Raw genomic sequence first — 20,768 nt, 5'->3', positions numbered from 1 at the left:
AAGTTATGCAGACAAGCTGTGTTTTGGTGCCTGTATTTGTGCAAAACATGGAAATTCTTTCTTGCCTGGTCTCTTTTCATTCTTTTTGCTGTCAGTCATTGCACATGTCATCAGTGTCTCTGGAAGAGACAGCACAGTCAGGGCACAAGCCTACTGCAGCCTCCCGTGTGTGAAAAGCAACATTAGCTTAAAGATTTTCACATGAGGACTACTGGTGATTGATGTGACATACAGTGCAGTCATTAAAACCAGAAGCATGTGTCTGCTCTAGAACCTCTCGCTGCTGTCTAGGATTAAAAGGACCATAACAAACTGCATTACTGGTGTAAACGTGAGCAAGCCTTGGGTTTGTGCTGGAAGCCTTGTTGCTGCAGCACAGTTCAGCTCCCTTCAGCAGCCAGCAAGAAGAGAATTTGTGCAGCATGCTTAACGTAGGTTCATCCAGCCTGATACGGTACCCAGCATGCTCTTATTTGCATCCCTTCGAGCTAGGATGCAGGTGACAAGGTGCAGCCCAGCAGACTCCAAACAGCCAGGTGTAATGCAGGTTTTTCTACTGGATTTAAGGGTGCTGCCGTCAGTGCTGCTTTTGAAACGGACGGCTTTGTTGCACTGCAAGCTGCTGTCACGTTAGCTAGTGTCAGATGCCAGCCATTTACAGTATGCGCCATCACAGCATGACTTAAGTTGGCAATACAGAGTCAATCACATGCCAGCAGCCTACTGTAAGGGTGGGGGGGTGTGTGGGAAGTAAGGGGGAAAAGATACTCTTATAAAATCTTCTAATGATTTATTTTTAATATCCATTTTTCAAGCTTTGGGAAGTGCAGTCCATATGCTTTTCCCTCCTGGCTATAGCTGGCAAAGAAGCTGGCAGATACGGTCCTTCAGATGCCTTCCATTTTATGAGGAGCCAGAAAATACAGCTATATTTAGCGTGTTACCAAGGCCAGCAGCAGAGTCTGTTGCTGGGTGGTGATTCCCTGGCTGCAGGCTTGTGTGCCACCCGGGGCAGGGTGGGAATGTGCCTTCCCTGGAGTCAATACTCGTGCTAAATTAACAGCAACAAACTCCTCCACTTACAACAGGATGGCTGCAGTGGTCCCAGCAGGCTCAGCATGGGTCGGTCTCGGAGCACTGTGCTCCTTCCTGACACATGCAGCGACCCACTCTAGGTGCTAGGACGGTGCTTTTTGGAGCAATGCTCAGCTTGGAGAGTGTCTCAGCAGGTCTCTGTGCCAGGCACTGGGACTGTCCTGTGCCCTGTGCTGAGCACTTTGATGTGCTGGAGCCACAGCTAATCACTGCAGCTAAACTGTGCTTTTTTAGCTTAAGGATGCTCATCTAAAACTTAGGGGCCTGACTCCTGTTGTATTTTCTCATATTGTATTCTTAGGCCACCCAGGCACAAAATGGAGTTGTCCTTATTTGTCCCCAGCCTGATATCCACACGGCAGATTTGCTACCAGTTCCCTGTTGTTTTCCCTGCTGTGTTGCAGCTGGTACTGAGAAGTGAATAATGGTAGTCCCTTTGTCCTTCTGGTAGCTTTCAGAGAGCTGAAATTGGTCTTGAAGAGTGTATGTGTTGCTGGGAAGTACTGAGAACTGTGGGTGTTGTGATGGAAGTGTAGAAGGGATCACCCATACCAGTGTTGGATTTCAGAGGGTACTAGAGGTGCCCATCACTTTAGAATGAGACATCTTTAAAGTTGTTTTATAGCTGGATGCCTAAAGTGGGAACATTTTGTGTCACTCTGAGTCACATCATCAGTTCCTAAAATTCATTGTCTGAGAGATGAAGAACCTACTGTGGTGTCAGAGAGGGCAACCTGACTCAGCTGTAGCTTCTGAAACTGGTGACATGCAGGGACTGATGATGCTCAGGATGAAAATGACAGCGAGGAGGAGCCAGACTGAAGGTGTGGTTTTGAATCTGAGTGCAGCAGTGATTCATTTAGTCTTCCCGAAGCCCTTGAAGGCCGGGCTGACAGCCGTGCTGCCCTTCGCCGCCTTCATTCTGTGGCAGCATCTGCATGGCTCTCAGTTCCTTGCAGATACATGTCCTCATCGAAACCAGTAGCGCTCTGTGTGGGCACTGGTTTCTGCTCACAGCTCTGTCTGCAGGATCAAGGCCTCGTGCTGTATGGGTGTTTTTCGTTGTCGGTAATAAAAACATTCTGTTTGTAGAACCCTCTGTTGGAATTAAACAAACTCTGTTTTGAGAAAAAAGTAGAACAAAGCTTCACACCGAGCCGGGGTGGCTGGTATCAATGACATGCAAAGTTTCAGTTGGAATAGCGAAGTTCTTTTCAAGTTGAAGAAGGCTCTGTAAGTATTGTTTATAAAAAATTGTAGGTTTTTTTTCATCTTCTCCATTCCTGCAGTATAGAAACATCTACACAGATTTATTCCAAATTTGGTTGAAGTTAAGTGTGTTCCCAACCCGAAGCACTTGTGCCAAGTTTGAACCAGGAGGAATTTCTGAAGCCAATGAGTTTCTTAAGCCCTCGAAGGCTGAAGCTTAGAACAGAGCAGCTGCCTGGCCATTGACAACCTCCTGCTCTGTGGGGTCCTCTCCTGGTCTGCAGCCGCCTGGCCAGCCCCACAGAGGCTGTGGAGGTGGGATGCTGCAGATACGCTCTGAGCCTGAATACTAAGACTCTTGTTGCGTCCCAGGTGATGGGGAGGGCTGTGGAGGAACCTGGTCCCATGCAGCTGGAAAGATGCCATGAGAAGGGTGACCCAAACCTACCTAGTGCTGACGAGTCTCCTTCTCCTTCCAGATTAATGCAGTTACCAGCCAGCTGTATGGTGCCATTTTATCCTCTCTTTACACAGATGTAAGAAAGTGTCTGGTGCTGAAGATTCAGGTCCTCAGGGCCTGTGAGCAATTAACTTGCTGCTGGGGATCTGGGGCTGTTGGATTGCTGAGAAGCCAAAACAAAAAAAAAAAGCCTCTTTCTTTCAGTTGGGTTTTCAAGAGCCGCTGGGCTTTTCTAGGAGCAGGGCAGAGAGTCTCACTCCGCAAAGGCAGGCTGCTGAAGTTTGGGAGTGTGTTTTTCCTGTCCCAATGGGTTTAGCCCATTGCTGCTTGCATTTAATTGTTTTCCTCTAAATAACAACAGGAAGCCTGGAGTTTTGTTTAACTCTCTGATATCCTTGAAGCAGATAAGAGAGAAGCCTGTTCCTCATGATGCTCTATCATGCAGCCCATTTCACACCACAGATAAGCTTGCAGATCTCTGTCCGCTCTCTAATGACCTGCCAAGGAGCCTGATTAGGGCTTCAAAAGCAGCCCCTGCAGTGGGTCATGGTGTTGACTTTTTTGTGCAGTGGTCCCCAGACTGTCCAGTGGTTCCACCCATACATTCGTACAGACAGAGACAGGTCCTAAAAATCCCCAGGGGAGCATCTGGGATGCAGGCAGGTCCCATCCCAGGGAGTTTCCCCTAGTCTGTGCCCTGGGTGCAGTGGTGTGTGATGGGGTTACGTTTGTGGACCTGGTTATGGGGTTATGGCTGTGCTGCCTATGGTCCTGCCAACAGGAGCAGGTATGTGGGGTCACCCCATGTGCCCCTTTTTTGAAAGCAAATTGAGACTGAGAACTTGGTGTCCAGCCCTTGATGAGAGCACCAGGGCCAGGCTGGGTAATGGGTGGTCCCGCTCCTTTGCTGGCTGCAGGAAAAATTATTAATATTAGTTATCTGACATGCAACAGCTTGATGGTCCCCAGGCCTGGCGTTGTTTTATTAAGTTCTGAATAGCTACGAAAGTATTACTTCCTCAAAAAAATTCACCGTAAGTTACATATAATATTTATGCATAAAATGGTTTTTTGTATTCTGTATGCCTTTGTTTCTCAAGGAAGGAGTGCGCAGAGAAAGAGGGAGGAAGAAAAGACTTTTTCAAGAATTATTTCATCTTAATGACAAAACTTGTTACTCGTTTTCTGTGTTCAGTGGACTATTAGTATTTATGTCCCTATGTTTACTTGCGAACACTATTAAAGCAAGGCGTAGTTTATAGATACTTTTTAAAGTGATGGTCTTGGTTGATTTGAGGTGATCTGTAACATTAGTGATCCTTTGCTTTTTAGGAGCCACTGACTTCCCTAGTGCTTATGTTTATTTGGGGGATGGGGAAGTAGTCAGTGGTGCAACACACTGTGACTTTTAACAAATAAAAACAAGAAGAGGAAATTTTTTCATTCTCCCGTGACTACCAGCATCTCAGTACCTGCATGTTGCAGATCAGAGGTGCTGCTTTGCAGAGCTCCCTCTTCATGTTTTACCCAGCACAGCTGGGCAGGTGATGGAGACTGTTTTGTTTCTTACTGTCTGGTTGTCAGGGCCAATTAAGTGGTGTGGTATGGGGAGGGAGGGGAAAAACAACCCACAAGAGAAAATGGGAAATTTTTGTTGTTGTTTCTGGAACCGTTGCTACTACCTTCTGAAAATACTAGTATTTGCATTACATGATTTTATCATTTTTTTCAACAATCATTTTAACATCAGGAAGCCTAACTTTTGCGTTTAGCTTGATAGTATTTGGTTAGTGTTACTGCAGGAGAAGTCATGTTGCTCTTCTCTTCATGTAAGTATTGCACTGCTATGGAAAAATCACAAAAGAGGCACAGTAGCTACCAAACTGCCTCGGCCTAGATGGTTGTGTTGTTACAGTAACCCAAACAATCCTTAATTAAATTTCCCTGGCTGCCCTGAGTGTTCCATTCACTGAAATGCTGTTTCATTATGTTTTTTAGGGCCGGTGTACCCGAGAGAACTGCAAATATCTCCACCCTCCCCCACACTTAAAAACACAACTTGAAATAAATGGACGCAACAACCTGATCCAGCAGAAGACAGCCGCAGCCATGTTTGCTCAGCAAATGCAGTTCATGCTACCAGGCGCGCAACTACAACCCATCGTAAGTCGCAGCAATAAATCGGGTTCGCGCTGCTCCACGTTTCTTTCGTGTTTGCTTACGGGGGCACCAGCCCCGTGCGTTTGCTCAGGTGGTTGTTCGTGCTGCATGGAGTTGGGCAGCATCTTCAGAGGGGTGTCTGATGCTACCTTTGTATCTTCTCACAAGCCGTGGCTCCCCTTTCCTTTGATAACTAAGGAGCTGTGAGATTCAGGGCGTCAAATGGAAGGGTCCTAGCACCAGGTGGACTTTTGACCAGGTGATTCATGCACATCCCAGAAGTCCCAAGTGGCTTGATTCCAATGGATCTTATTTTGGATAGCTGGTTTACGCTGGGGTGAGGATGCTGGAGTTCTTCTATGCTGCGGCAAGAGGACAGCTGACTCCCGTTGGACTAGGTGCATTGCACTGGTGGGCTCAAATTGGGGAAGATGAATCTTATCCAGACTGTAAAACTTTTATACCTGGGAGTGAAGCCTGCTTTCATTGCCATTGTCCCAGCAGAGAGTTGTGTTAATGTCACAGCCCTGTCACTTGTTTTTCACAGTAATGCCATTTTATACTAACAGCAGGAAAGAAATGCTTCTTTTCAGGTAGAGAGGGAAGCCTGTGGGAGATGGGCGTTTGCAGAGGAGGTGGTTCAGAGAAGCCTGTCCCTGCTGTAGCCTATCAGTTAAAACCGGTTTTCAGGCTGGAGAATCCTTTTACGCCAGAGAGAGGATGGCTTGTGTCTGCTGGTTGGTTTATCTGCGAGGGGGTGACGTTTGTCGGCTGGGTTTGATTCTGTTGCTATGTGTATTTTAAGAAATGTCAGAGGTCTTGAAGCAGCTCTTCAGTGCTGACAGAAACAAGCTGCACATTTTTAACTGAGAGCCTAATTAGGAATTCTCCATTTGAAGTCAAGGCTGTCTTTCCTGGGGCGATGTGCAGTTGTTGGGTGAGGTTGTCTGGGCTGTGTCTGGCTGGATCCCCAGGACAGACTCTTTCAGCCTGAAGATGTACGAGTCTGTGAACCAGCCTGCACTTGGCCTCCTGGTCTCCCACCTGCAGCACCTGGCTTCTCTGCCCAGATGAGGCTTCAGAGTCAGCATCTGTCACCCTGGCTTTGAAAAGCTGAGGTGTGTCTGGTTTATCCTCACAAGAGACCAGTGAAGGGTTTTCCTTGTTGGAGGCTTTGTGCTATTTAGCATAAGGGCTTTTGACGGAGCTGTGTTTCCACTTGGAAAGCTGGCCAATGTCCTTTCATGATGGTGCTCTGTTCACCATACCAGAGCGTTTCCCCAGTCTGGTGTGTTCCTCCTGTCTTGTGAAGGCTTTTCCATGTTCATCCTTGCTCTGGTCATCCTGTGTGTGTCAGCAGCTTTATCTTCACCCTGCTGTCTAAGCTAGGAAAATGCTGTTTGTTCTTCCCACTTTGAAGATGGAAAAGTGAGGCAGAAGAAAAAATGGGCTACAGAAAAAGCCTTTAGTTGCTCTGTGCCTTAAGCTTTAATCTGCTGTAATCTTTACACCTCTTTTTGTGGAGTTTGAAAGTACGTGCACATCAGAAGGAAATCCTCAATTCCCACTGAATGGTAGCACTGGTTTCCTAGCCCTGTACCAAAAGCAAACCTTTCCTGTTTGGGGTTTTCCTCTGTGGGGAGTTCACAGTGGATGCTCTTTGGCTGGCTATTCAAAACATCTTTGGGATTTCCTCTTTGGAAAGTTCCCATCTTCCCATTTTGCAATCTTGCAGGTCCAGTTCACTCCTGCAATTTGACTGCTGCCTTTTAAATTGCCTCCGAGACTGAATCTGTCAGTTTGTCTGGTTAGTGCTCTCATTTCAGAGGTAACCTTATCTGATGAGAAAGGTCCCTGGTTTCTAAATTGTGCCGTGAAGGAGACGTGAGCAAAGAAGAAAAATAAAAATTTCTTCTGCAATGACTGCTCCCTTCCAGCTTTCCCACACTTTGCTCAGAGTAAACGAGCTCTGGGACTAATTCCTGCTGCCCAACTTGCTCCACACCAATTTCAGGACAAACAAGAGATTGCTCTTTCACCTGCCTTTGATTTCCTGAAGATGCTGCCAGTGGAAGCAGGTTTTGAGAATGTTTTTTCTCTCTAAATGAGAAGGGTTGGGCCTCCTTCTGGCTACACATGAAATTCTTCAAAGCAGAAAGTATCGTATCAGATGCAGCAGCAGAACAAATCCCATGTGATCAGAAAGCTGATCAACGGGATGCCTGCTTAATTGGGATGCTTGCCAGAGACAAGATTTGGAACAGTGTGCTTAATAGCTCCAAACAATAGCTGAATGCTTTAGACATTTTAAAGTGCATTTTCACCAGAAAAGCTACCGAGGATAAAAAAACCCCAAAAAACAAAAAACAAAAAAACAAAAACACAAAACAAAACAAAAAAACAACAAAAAAAAAAACACAAAAGAAACCCCACCACCAAACAGCACTTGACATAGAAACTTTTCACCTTTTTTTTTTTTTTTCCTGAAATGACACTGAATGTGTCTGTCTATGAGCTTACATCTACTCATTCACAGCCAGATCCTCTTGTACCACAACCGACATCCAGCAAGAGCTAATCTTCCTGCTGGACCAAGAGCCAGGACCCTGATGATGGCTGTTTAATGAAGGTGCTGCTTGGGAAAGAACCGTGTCCCAGGTGGACTGCCTGCTGCACGCAGCTCATGGAAGCCTACTAGGTGTGAATTAATGGTTGCTAGTGTGAGCTTATTTCTCTGAAGTCTCTGATGTTACTGCTAACTGTCCATGCAGAGCTGAGAATCATGTGAGTGTTTGGTGCCCCTGATGCAGTTTTAACCAGACTGCTTTGTACAGCATTTTAAAATGAGTCAGACAAGGACACAAAGCAGAGTATCTGCTCAGCATCCTGTATTTGTCTGGGAGAGACCTTGGAGAGACCATGTAGGTGCCAAGTAGGAAGGCTAGTAAAGTTTTGACTTTTCAAAGTCCAAGTTCACCTTGACTGCTGGCTTCGTTTGAGCTGTGCTGAAAGTTCTCTGGGCTGGTTTTGCGCCTCTGTTTCTGTTAGACTGTGTAGAAGTCAGACTGAAGGTGGATAGAGCTGGGCTCTGGCATTAATACGGATAAGCATTTTGTTCAATGCTGTGTCTGGGTTCTGAAATACGGCCGCTTTGAGCTGTGTTTGCACCAAAGCAAGGCCACCCAAAAAGCGCTGCACCCTAGGCCTGATCCCTGCCTTCTCCATTCTGCTTTATGCCTTTGCTGCGGTGCGAGACAGGCTTCTGGAGCTGGCCGTGGAGGTGCTTCAGCGGCAGCTCCAAGTTGACCTGGTGGAGCAGGGCAGTGGTTTGCGCGGTGCTGCCCTGCTAGCTGTGTCTGCACAGGCAGCCGGACGGAGCCCCTGCCGCTGCCTCTGCTGCTGCGCTGGGGGGTTGTGTCCCTTCTCTGAGCTCTGTTTTCAAGCTCTTCATCTTTTCTTCCTGTCTAACTCTCTGTAGCCAGGACTATCGTGACAGCTCTGAGTCACCCATGCCTCTGAAGACAACCCAGACTTTTAATGCAGCCCCGTGTCCCCTCCTGGGGCAGTGTGACCCTCATACCTCCACTTGGTGCTGATGGAGGGGTTAATGCACAAGGTGGCCAGTGAAGCTTGGAACAAGTGCTGGAGCAGATTTCAACACGCGTTTTGGGCATGTGTTTGTTCTATGCAGCAAAAATCTGCTCTGTATCTCAGCTTCTAGTCAAAGGCACACTAGGAATGAATAAAGACACATACCCTGGCCCACCAGGGAGCTGGTGTCTGCTCAGGGACAGTGCTGTGGCGCGTCAACACCTGACTTTTACACTACTGCAGCCCACAAGTGAGCTGTCCTTTGGGCTAGGAGCATGTCTTTGAGGTGAGACTGGGGAAATGAGCATCTGTGGTGGTAGGTAGCCAGATCCTTTGGCCAGTTGGGTTTGGTCCAGCATGTTCAGCCTTCATGTTAGAGGGCTGGTTTTATAGCCAGCCCCACGCAGTTGCATTGGAGGGGAACACAGGTTTTTGCTTTTTCTGAACAGCATCAATTGTGTTTCCAATATCATGGTCTTCAGCCTTGTCAGTATGAGATCTTTATGTTCGGTGTTTGTATCACCAGGCTGTAATAAAAGCTGCTGCTGGTTTTTGTGTGTTTTCCACGTGTAGCTGCTTAGCAGCAACCTGTCTCCCCACCCCCATTCAGGCCATCAACACCTCTTCATTTATACTGGCTCTCTCATTTTTAGGCTTTCCCCTTTTAATGTCTGAGGTAATTCAGAATCAACACTTCCCAGCTGAGACAGCGCTTCTGTTCGACAAAACACCAGCCGCTCCTCTGCCTTCCTCTTCACACCCACTCTGTGTTTCTTCTCTAGCTCTAGCACGATTTCTGCTAGGCAAATTGAATGCAACCTCTAGTTTGTTAACAAAATCAGCTGTTCCAGGTTCTGTTCACCACCAGTGGTGGCAAATGTCCCTCTCTGAGACGGTCCCTTCTCTCTGCTGACACCTTCAACCCGATGGCTCCCGTGCATGGGGTCTGTGAGGAGCTCAGAGCTGTTGGAGTCCTTGGCAGCCCTTCCCTCAAGATGTGTGTTCACAACAGCCATTGCAACTTTTTTTTTTAATTCTTGCAAGCATTTTAATACTGAATAAACCAGTCTTGTGAGCTGTTACCGGTGTGGACCCATCTGCCACTGCACTGTAACCTGTTTCTGCTCAGGAGTTACTGGTAGTGCTACATATGTTATGGTTAATAAAAGGTAGTTTGCAAGGAAACCTGACCCTGTATTTCTTGAATTTGCAAGAGCTTTAAGGGTGGCAGCAGGGGTAAGTGTTGATACTTCCAATCTGGCTGTTTTGCTGTAGAGCACACCAGCAACTAGGCCGAGAAGTTGTGTTTTTTTTTTTTTTTTCCCCCAGTATGCAGTCATAATATTGATCTGGCAGGTCTCCTGGCTGGGTTCAATTGCAAGAGGTAGATGGGAGGCATGTTGAGGAGAACAGTGCTGTTTGGAGTAAAAGTTACATTAGGGTTCTGGCTGCAAGAAAGAAACTCTCTCGAATTCCCTCAGGCCAGGCCTGGCACAGGGGACCTGCACAGACGTAAAGGGAGGAGGGATTTGGCTGTAGCATCTTTATTACTGGTACTGGTGCATGAGCCAGATTGGATTTCCCAATCCAAGACAGGCAGTTGGGGCTGGCAATGAGCGCAGCCCATCTTTTCCCTTCATCAGCCACAATAAATACAGAGTTCCTTGATGCCAGCTTACAAAGGAGCAGTTTTCAGTGTGCTTCGCACACTTCAGACTTAAAACCCCCAGTACCTCTGGGTGTAACGTGTTGAGCGAGGTTTGCTTGTTCTCTGGCTGTGCATCCGATGAAAACGCCTGCAGATGTCAGGTCCCTGCTTGTGGGCAGGGTGCAGAGCGGAGCTCTGGCTGTCTGTCGGTGGCTCCGGGCACGCAGTTCAGTTGGGCAGAAGCAGCGGTTGTGAAACGTCGAGAATGTGGCAGCAGGTATACCAGGGCATGGAAATCGGTGAGCAACCAGCGGTAGTGATAAAAACTCATCCTGCTGTGTCGTGTACCCTTCTGCAGGTCTCCAGGGTCACATGTAGATCCTCAATTGCTCTTCCTCTGCTCTCTTCAGTTTGGGTTCAGATCCCTTAGCCCTTGCCAGTTGTTCCCAGGGAGGAGAGGGGCTGCTCTTGAGGGAACAGCCTTGGAGATGGGGACTGTGTGTTACAGGGAAAAGGACCTGTCTCTCCATTTGTAAGTGGCTTTGGTGGAGGGGCTGGTATATCACCTCTTCACAAATGTTTCACACCCCTTCCCACCAGTTTCTGGTGAATTCACTCAGTGTGAGGCATTGCAGACCCCCAGCCTTCCTCCCTGGCTGCACAAATGCCCTGGCATCCTTTGAGCAGTGGGAGGAACATCTCTCCCCCATCTCAGAAACCAGCTAGGTCCTTGGGCTGGCTGCTGGTTTTGATCAAGCCCAGGCAGGGGAAGCCTGCTTTGAAGGACCTCCTGAAATTTTGGAGCAATGTCAGTGCTATGCCTGCTCTGTCCAGATACCCAGGACTCTTGCTGTATTGTAGATTTGCCCACACATTTGTGCAAGCCACATGTGCTGCAAGGTTTGAGCTACTATGGGTACACAAAACAAGTGCTGACAACATGTGTTGGGCCCCAACATAACCCTGTGCATACTGGCCAGGCTGGAGAAACTCCTTAAAATAGCATTTACAGTGCAAATGGTGGCAGAAGTTCAGCAGGTGCCACTGTAATTACTAGTGTTCACAGAAAACAGTCTAATGGATGCTGCCTCCTCACTAAAGAGTCACAGTGTTTGAAGATCCTTAAAGAGCTTTTCTAGCAGCAAAAGGTGTAAAATGTCTGGGAGCCACAGAGAATTGAAAGAGAGAAGAAAATGATTTAATAAAGAGCTGTAGACTGCAGGATCTCTGGGTTTAATGGTTAAAGTCTCCCATCAGCTGAAGCAGGGCTTGACTTCGACTCAAAAGACAGAATATTGGAAATCCCTCCCAGAGAGGTTTATTGGGTTCTGCTACACTTAAAGCACCCAGCGTGGCCGATTCAGGAGGCCACATCTCCTTCTGGAGGAGAAAGTGGGACGTATGCTGGTAGTGACCTGCCATCCCCTTTCCCATCATCTCAGGAGCTGCTTGCTGTCCCTCTGACCTTAGGAAGGGGTCATCATTAAGCTAAATATAGGTTAGGACAGCTTGACTGGTGTTACTGTGGACTAGCTTTTTCCTGATCCCAATAAGCAAAGTGGGTTTTAGTTTATGAAAGTACTGGGAGGAAGATGTCAAGAAACACACTGTCCATGTGTGATTTCTTTTAGAAACCCACAGGACTAGAGGTACAAAAATAAAAGCAAAGAGGGAATAATGTGTGTGGCCAACAAGCCACTGCAGGCCATTTTGTAAGCACACTTGCATTTATTGCTGAGTAGAGGCTTGAGCTACCAAGGACGGCATCATGTGCACCTGCAAATGTGAGAAGCTTTAACTGTAACCCAGAGTTCACAGTGGAGCAGGTGACAGAGGGAAAATAAAAATAGCTGCAAGTCACAGGCTCCTGTCCCTGGGGGCTGCTGGAGCCCCTGCTACAGGAGCAGGAGTGCTGCCTTGCAGGCTCTGGTCCTTGGGGTGGGCAGGGGGGATTTTTTCATTAGCTGGAATTGATTTTGTACCAAACACACCTCGGATCTGGTGCTTTAAAGTCTTACAGACTCCCTGACTCTAGGGGCTATTCACAGACTTTAAACTGATCACCTGCTTAGGAGCTTTGTGTGATCTCTACTGCCTGTCAGGACGGCAGCTCCTTGCCCAGACCAGAGCTGCTCTGGCCACCGGCAGTGAAGCTCTGCCACACTTGCAGGGCCTGCTGAACACCGTTTTGGAGATTAGAAGCAGTTGAGATGCTTATGGCTCGTTTTTCTGTCTCCTCAAGGGGACATCGTTCCTCACAGCAGAGCTGGGGTCCTGGACCTCGTGCTGGTCCACCTGGGCCATCTCATCTGGTACACAACCCACACAGCCCACAACCCTCCTGGTCTTGCCAAAGTCACGAGGTCTGGCGCTTTGTAACACTAGTGACTTTGGTGTCTGCTTGCTGCCCTTCCCATAGAGCATAGGCTCAGGGTACTCCTGCAAAATTGCTTTTGCCTGGAGGCTGTTGACAGTCTGAAACAAACCCCAGATGTGCAGAATGCTAAACTTCCACGTGTTCTGTAGCAGAGATGCCTCACCTGACTCTGAATGATCCCATTTGTCTACCTGAGTCATACTGGCCATGATAACATGGAGCTCAGTGCAGGCTGAGAGTGCATTCAACCGTATAGCTAATGGCTACGTGCTGCTGGTTACCTTGAGGTATCTGTTCAGCATTGCTGTGTAGATGTACAGAAGCTGAGACATTTATTTAGAGATGAGAAATCTGTTTAATTTGGGCCTGCCCTAATTGATGGCATGAAATCCTTAATGGTGTCATTAAACTATAAAGATCATCAATATGCTTTGATCTGGCAAATAAAGGTGCCTTCTGTTCAGGATGAGTCACAAATCTGCGAGTCAGGAGAAAGGAATGGATCACAAGAAAATGGTGATAAATGAAGAGATTGGAGAGTACAGCATTTTGATGTTGCTAATGAAATTATCTAAAAGGATTTAAGTGCTGCAAGGCTTTGGTGGGTAATCCAAGATAGGGGTTTTTAACTCATAATTTATTTTTCCTCTTTCTATACACAGACGACGTTTCCTGTGACTCCATCGCTTGCAACGAGCCCCACGATGGCATTTAGTCCTTACCTGAGTCACGTTTCTCCTGGGATGGGCTTGGTTCCTGCAGAGCTTTTACCAAATACTCCTGTCCTGGTTTCTGGAAATCCTACTGTTACAGTACCGGGAGGCTCTGCTGGGCAGAAACTGATGCGTACGGATAAACTGGAGGTATTTGGACGTCTGATACGATACTGCTGATGGGAAAGAACAGGGCATGCGGGCCCAGCTGTTGCTCTCTGCTAGAATGACCTGATGCAGCACAGCGCAAAATTTAACTTGCAGCTTTTCTGCCTGGGGCTGCTGCTCTCTGCTTGAGCAGACTCATGCAGGACCTGATCCCAAATCCTTGGAAGGCACTGAAAATTTGGAAGCACTCACTCTTCTGATTTCAGTGGGTGTTAGAACAGGGCTGGGATGGTTGGTTTCTGTCTGTAATCTGCCACACTTAAAAAATGCAAGTGGATGGTCTGCCGTTTCTCTGAGTTGATCGGGACGTGCTTTGGAAGTAACAGACGCTTCACTTGTCTGGAGATAGGTTTATTGCGCGTTTACAGAAAGTTTTAAGCATTACACTATTGGGAATGCTGGGTACGGGGCATTGGAAAGACATGTCCCTCTCCCCCTGTTGGCTGGGCATGCTGGGGCTTAGTGTTGAAGGAGCTGTAAATGTCTTTCAAACCCTAAGCAGAGGCTCTGCAGGAGATAAGGACTGAGGACCTGAATTCAGAGGCCCCTGCAGGAGTAAATTATAGCACAGGAAGGCAGTAGAGAAGGGTGTTATTTCAAAACACATAGTTTTGTGTTGTGTACGTTACATTGCCTTGCTGACTGCTTCCGTTCTTGCACGATGTCTCAACTTTCCCCACTGCTATGTGATCTATACTACCAGCTATAGTCCTCAACGATTTCTTAGTTCCTCAGACAAGGAAACCTTGCAGAACCATTTTGTGAAACCTTTTTCTCTGCCTTTGATGCTTCAGTGTTCATAAATTACGAGGATTTGCAAGATCTTCTTAAAGCTGGCAATTTTGGTAACACCTGATGAGCATGTTGCAGTGTAATTAAACGCACTGCCATGTAACACCAGAGTCAGAGTTTTATTGTGGAAGGCAGTAAGACTATTGATGTGAAAGAGGCTCCTCATATTTAAGGCAAGGTACTTGTTGCAAATAACAGCAGCATGCAACATTTAGAATTAAGATGTCCTGCCCAAGAGTACGTTCCATATCCAGCTGAGACATAAAGGGCAGAGTTATTAACATTCAAGCTTTAGAGGCAGAGGAGGAATCTCGAGCTCCAAAAGTTGTGGTAAAACGATGTTAACTTCCTGGGGTCACATTCCATTCTGCACAAATTATGTACTGCCTATGCATTTGGCAATTGGCCTTGATAACGTGTGTTTTTCATAGCCTGAACCAGTTGTGAGTAGCACCAGTTGCCCCTGTGACTGTGGGTGTATGTGCTACCTAAGATGAGCATTGATTTAGAATACATGTAGTTTGATGTGGCCAACTGGACTGATAATTCTATGTTGCAAGTACTGAATGACGAGTAACTTGATGTTCTGCTCAATAATGTGACTTTCTTTTAAGGTTTGTCGAGAGTTTCAGCGTGGAAATTGCACTCGTGGTGAGAATGATTGCCGCTATGCTCACCCTATAGATATTGCAATGATAGACACAAATGAAAATACTGTTACAGTTTGCATGGATTACATCAAAGGTCGATGCTCTAGGGAGAAATGCAAGTACTTTCATCCCCCCGCACACCTGCAAGCCAAAATCAAGGCAGCTCAACACCAGGTGAACCAGACAGCTGCAGCTGCGATGGTAAGTAGAGCTCTTACCAAGCTGTATTTCCATTGCTAAGAGATATCATTTGTGTCATATGCATCATTTGTGGAAAAGTAGAGTGCTTTGTAAATGGCTGACTAGAGAGCTGAGAGCATGTGCAATACGGATCCCATCTCTTCATCCTGTCTTGTGTGCTCGCCGTAGCATGAAGCCCTGAGTGGGACAGTCCGTCTTGCCCATTAGGGACACAGTGGCAAACCCCGTGATTTTTCTGACGTGACATCATGAGGTCGCATGAACACAAGTACAGCAGCACCTGGAACCAACACCTTCCTTGGCTAAGTCATAGGTGTCAGTTTAGCTTCCTCAGTACACAACGAAAGCAAAGACTGCCCATCCCATAATACGTCCTTTGCAGGGAGATGCTGGCCTGTTGAAGTCGGTAGCAAAATTTCCACTGACTTAAAAGCAGACAAGATAATGGTTGTTCAGCCTTAGCAAACTTGTGCCTGATACCTTTTGTCAAGGCTTAGTGAAATGAGAAGACTCAAACCAGGGATGACACCCTGACCCGTTTGATGCTTTGGACCTGGTAAAAATGGTCCCACCTGCATTTTAATTTGAATTACGACTTCTGATACCTGCAATTCTATAAATGAGTCAAGGAAGACTTACCAGATCATATTCCTTGCTGGAGTAAATGTTTGCCATTCTGTTGAATTCAGTTTAATGGCACCTATTTATTCCAGAGATGAGAGAGCTGGGATGTCCAGCCTGGGGAGGGAAGAAAAGGCTCAGGGAAGTCTTATCCGTGTGTATAAATTCCTGATGGGGGAAGTAAAGACGATGGAGGCAAACTCTTCCCTGTGGTGCACAATGAAAGAACAAGAGGCAATGGGCACAAAGTGAAATATAGGAAATTCCATTGAAACATAAGAAAAACTTATTTACTATGAGGGTGATCAAACACTGCAACAGGTTGCTTGGAGATACTCAGAAGCTGCTTCAGCTGACCCTGCTGTGAGCAGGGTGATCTCCAGAGGTCACTTCCAACCTCATCCATTCTATTATTTTGGTTTTTTATAAGTAATATTAAAAATGTTCTTGCTTCCTTTTTGATTTACAAGTAAGACTACTAAAATTTTTCTGAATACCTTTGGGTTTTTTTTAAGACTGTAAAAGAAGTTGCTTTTCGTTCTCGATTAAATGTAATGTAAAACCGGGAAGATTCTGGAATTCAACAGCTGGCATCCTTGTAGTATTAGTATTCCCTGGAATGTAATTTGAAGAACCAATTTATACCGCAGTATTTATTTGTCTTGCAGAGTTTGTTTATTAGATTTCTTACTATTTTTATTATTGTTGACATGACAGCCCAGGTCTGTTGAAAAATAACCTTCTGAAATGAAATTCTTGTGTTTTTTGCAACTGACTCTTTGCTTTTTTCCTAATTATCTAGGACACTGCTATTTAACCAAAGCCAGTGCATGTTTTATTCATGCTACTGGCTTCTCTTAAAAACGTAATTAACCTTATTTGTATGCCGTTAACTAGAATCTTTAAAATATTTATTGATGGCTTGTTGCATCACCCCTGCAACCAAAAAACAGCTTGCATTATTCATTGAGTTTTCAAGGTTTGGTGCATTTACTGTACCTGTTGAGGAGTAAGACTTTATTAAAGGGAAGAATGGTGCCCAGTTTGCTCGGATCAAAAAAAATCTGCCAGACAAATGGGTGCACCTTCTAAACTAGATTTGGAATGACTTCAAATCTAAATTTAGAAGGTATTTCTGTGAGGGACCCAATCCTGCACTTACTTGACATGCACAGGTAGCAGCTTTACTCCTGCTTGGCTGAAGTGGGTGCAGCACAGTCCGATGAACTGGGGCAGGCTCGGTCCCCACTTCAGGGTGGCACTTCGGCATGTGCTTGAACTTCCTTTCTGTACCGGTGCTCGTGCCCCCGGCGCTCCCGCTGAGCTCTGCATGGCGCGTGGCTGCAGAACGAGGGCTGAAACCCAGGGCAAGGCCACTCGCGGGTGCTAATCCCTGAGCACTCCTGACCCGCTGTGCCAGCCCCAGTGAAGACGCTCTAACGCACGTGTCCCACAATGACGTTTCTTTACTTTTAAAACTTACCGAGGCAAAATAGCTGACTAGCCGCTAGGCCAGGTAATTACTCCAGCCATCCCATGTTGTGCATGCCTCGTCTTTTTAATATATTGTATAATGCATTCATTTTTTTTTTTCTCTTCACCTCCCCAAAACGTTGCTTTCTCTTGACACACTTCTGCTTGCTGTTTTTGTCACCGTGCTTGAACCCCCCCTTCCTGGCCCATTGCCATCATGTGCTCGCTGCCTGCTAATTAAGACTCAGCCAGCTGTCAGATCGCTGAAGCGACCGCTCGAGGCCACCTTTGACCTGGTACTTGGACCTTTCACCTTCTCGCTTTTGCACGTAACCATCTTAGTCTGCATGAAAGCCTTCCGCACTTGGTCTGTTGTGTTAGTGCCTGGGGAGACTGCCCATCCCGGCCAGAAATGTTGCAGTGTGCGTTCAAACATGCTGATCCTGCGCCTCATGCACCATCCATTAACCGTCTGAGCTTTGCCTCCTGAAGCCTGGATGTGTTTTGGAGGCAGTGAATAATCTTGGGGAGGAGACAGCTCTGGGTTTTGAAGTGTTTTTCCAAACAGCAGTAGCTTTGGAGTCGTGAGACATGATGTTTCAGAGAGAATTTAACTCGTTAGGTCTGCGGTGTGCTGGATATGCCAGAGAACTGGGTGGTGCAGGACAGATCCAGCAACTTTTCATGGTGTGCCCAACAGCACAGCCTTGCTGGGCAGTGTCAGGCTGGTACTCATCTGCAGAAGGGTGTTCTGTGCAATGGGCACAACTCAGATTTAGGAGCACTGACAGCAGCCTCAGAGATCTGTGCTGGGAACTGAAGCAGATGCAGTGCAGGACTTCGGTTGGGTGTTCAGTAAGCTGGGGAGATGGCTGCGGCTTCAACTCTGGTTCCTTGCCCCATACCCAGTGGGACAGTGTCAGCAAAGGGACCTCACTCTGGGTGCCTTTTGCTTCAGTCCCAGGCACAGGATCTGCTCCCCAGGCTTCTGCCTGCAAGCTGTCTTCGTATAAGCTACCTTTGATTATTTTCTCAGTCTCAAATATGTTTTACCTGTTTTCGTGATGCTCATAGCAAGGCAAAAGCCATCCTCCCAGTCTGCTGTCAATCCTGGCTCCGTAGAAGACAACTCCTTCGTGCTCATCCCAAATAACATGGGCTGCAATACATCCCAAAAAAGGAGCAGTTGCTGTTGCCCAGCTATAGGGGAAAAGGGAAGAGTGGATACAGAGGAGCCCTGAAACCTTAAAGCTGTTATTGCTCCTCATTCCCAGAGCAAAGAAGCGGAGTCTGATCCGTTACCCTTCCCCTCTGAAAACTTGGTTTTAGGGGTTTTTTTTAAGTAGTCGAGAGGCTTCCTTATCAGAGGTTTAGGCAGCAGCACTAGGAAACCTTGCTAGGGACCAGCTTCCACCAGCAGTTGTGGAATTAGGCTGTAAATGGACAAGAGCCACCTCTCCAAGACTCGGTCTGGCAGAGAATGGGAAAGCCCTTTAACTCCCCTGCCCTCCTGACGTCCCCTACTGAACACCCCCCCATCAGAGAAGTTATTTTTAATGGTCTTCCTGCTGTGAAACATCCGTAGGTTTGCAACCGCGTTGTTGGAATATGTCACCTCCGCTGAACCCTTTGGGAGGGCTACACCAGAGAAGGATTCACAGTGGTGATAAGAGCATGTATAATCTTCAGAGGAAACTGCTCAGATTGCTTCCGCTGCTTGCCAGGGAATGGGTGCTACCTCTGCCCTCGCTCAGATCATTTTGTATTTGTTGTGCCTCGGACTGAAGCAGCAATCCAGATATAGACCCAGCCCCTCTTTACTAAGTGCAAAGGGGTGAAAGTGTGATCTGCTCCCAGGAGACAGAGATCTGAGAGGAACTTTGAGATGCAATTAAATTGTTTGTTGCGAAGATTTAATCTAGTTCTTGTCTTGCAAAATATAACAAGAGAGGGTTGTTAACCAGCACGTGGGAAATTTTGACTTTGGCATGCAGTGTGGTTTTTTTATCTGTCAGTCATGCTGAAAGATTGCTTTCCATGCCATGCAGAGAAGTGCCACAAACCTCTTTGTTCAGATGCTCATGTTCCAGCAGGAATGTGACTTTCCCAGCCCAAAAATGGGAAGCTGCCTGGCATTTTTTTAGTGGGAATTGTTCACTGGGATCAGTGTGGGCTGTCACATGGATACTGAACTGAATTAACCCTTTCACCGGTGCAGATGGTCTGATCATGTTGTATTAAGTTGCATACCCATGTGCACAAAAACACACAGGCAAAAAAAGAAAGGTACTGCCAAAGGCTACTGCTACATCTGTGGTAGTCAGAGCTTGTCCAGAGGGAGATCACAAGCAGCAGGATGAGGTAAACTCACCAAGTTCTTTGCTACGAGGGTTTAGCCTAGCTCCTGTCCTGCAGTGGGGAGGCACTAGCTGCAGGATTCGGTAAGGTGAAAATATGGTGAGGAGTTTCCCGTTGCCTTTTGTAGGTGCTACAGGGCACGCTTGGGGGATTTCTTCACAGCCAAGACATGGTGCAAGACAGAAATGTTGCATCTCTATGAGGTGATATAATTCGTGCAGATCTTGAGACTGATACAAAATTTCTTGCCTCTTTGAAATGAAACACATTTGTTTGCTTCTGTGTCCCTGCCAGATCCCTGTGCAGGAGCTGTGTTGGCCCACCTTCATCGTGTGCAGTTTTAGACACTTCTCATGCACATTTGGAGATAGAGCTTTCAGTGAGCGTGCTCCTGCTTTGGGGCTCTTACCTCAACACAAGGGCTGGAGAAATGGTGAAGTCAGATTCTTCTGTCCCCCTGGGCCCTCCTGCACCTGAATATCGAGAATAAGATAGGTTGGCAAGAGGAGAAGCACAGTCTTCTACGGGGCGTGCTCCTGCATGGATGCTCCCCCAGCTGCTGGGATGGGAGAGGTGACCCCGAGGCTGTGTCAAACCAGGCACAAACCAGGACGGGCTCCTGGCTCTGGTGCCCGCAGAGCTGACCTTCAGGCTGCACAGCAGCTGCCGCCGTGGGCTTGTTTCTTTAAAAGACTCTGGAAATGTTGCATTTACTTGGGCTTCTCCACTCAGACACTTCCCGAAAGTGCTTTCAGGGAGCAGTAGCGAGGCTGCCGTGGCTCCTTTCTCTCCTTTCTCCCAAGGGGCTGTAGCAAGGTGGGACAAAGGGTGATGTTGGAGAGATGGTGGGTTCGTCTGTTGTGCCTTGATGTCCCCATGGCCTGTTGGTGCCTGTGTGCTCCCTGTGACTGCAGTGCTGGGCTCAGGAATTGTCCCACGTGTAAAGAGCCAGGACATCATGGCGAGGTCCCAAAGCCTTCAGCTGTTCTGCTTTTGGCACTGCCATGATGGGATAATGGGCTTTTAGGGGTGGTGACAGCCTTTGGCCACAAAGCAAGGAGTCAAAAGTCCATTATGTCTCTGGCATAGTTGCTTTGCTATAATTAGTAATTTTTTTTTCTGAGGCAGATTTTGGAAGCGTCTGAAAAAGAATGTTTTGCAATCAGGCACAGTAAGGAGCATGAATTTAAGCAGCAAGTGCTTCAGTCGCTGTAAATCTGTAAACCAACTCTGATGTAAGCTGAGCTACAAG

General features: G+C 47.0%; 1 protein-coding gene across 5 annotated transcripts in view; it reads left to right on the top strand.

The window, feature by feature from the left end:
- Positions 1–20,768, top strand: part of MBNL3 (muscleblind like splicing regulator 3) — a 93,681-nt gene that overhangs the window by 54,604 nt on the left and 18,309 nt on the right. For 4 of the 5 annotated variants that reach the window (XR_010606901.1, XM_065643705.1, XM_065643704.1 and 1 more), the window contains 3 exons: positions 4,763–4,927; positions 13,203–13,403; positions 14,828–15,064. Coding sequence is in view for 4 of the 5 variants with exons in the window: in XM_065643705.1 (XP_065499777.1) it covers positions 4,763–4,927; positions 13,203–13,403; positions 14,828–15,064 (603 nt within the window). In the remaining variant the exon portion in view is untranslated. The remainder of the gene's footprint in view (positions 1–4,762; positions 4,928–13,202; positions 13,404–14,827; positions 15,065–20,768) is intronic. The other variant, XM_065643706.1, reaches the window with a different exon arrangement.

The sequence above is a fragment of the Caloenas nicobarica genome, chromosome 12 (assembly GCF_036013445.1).
Source record: "Caloenas nicobarica isolate bCalNic1 chromosome 12, bCalNic1.hap1, whole genome shotgun sequence".
NCBI classification, from domain to species: domain Eukaryota; kingdom Metazoa; phylum Chordata; class Aves; order Columbiformes; family Columbidae; genus Caloenas; species Caloenas nicobarica.
The sequence above is the reverse complement of the archived record's forward strand: the minus strand, read 5'-3'. Positions and strand labels throughout refer to the sequence as shown.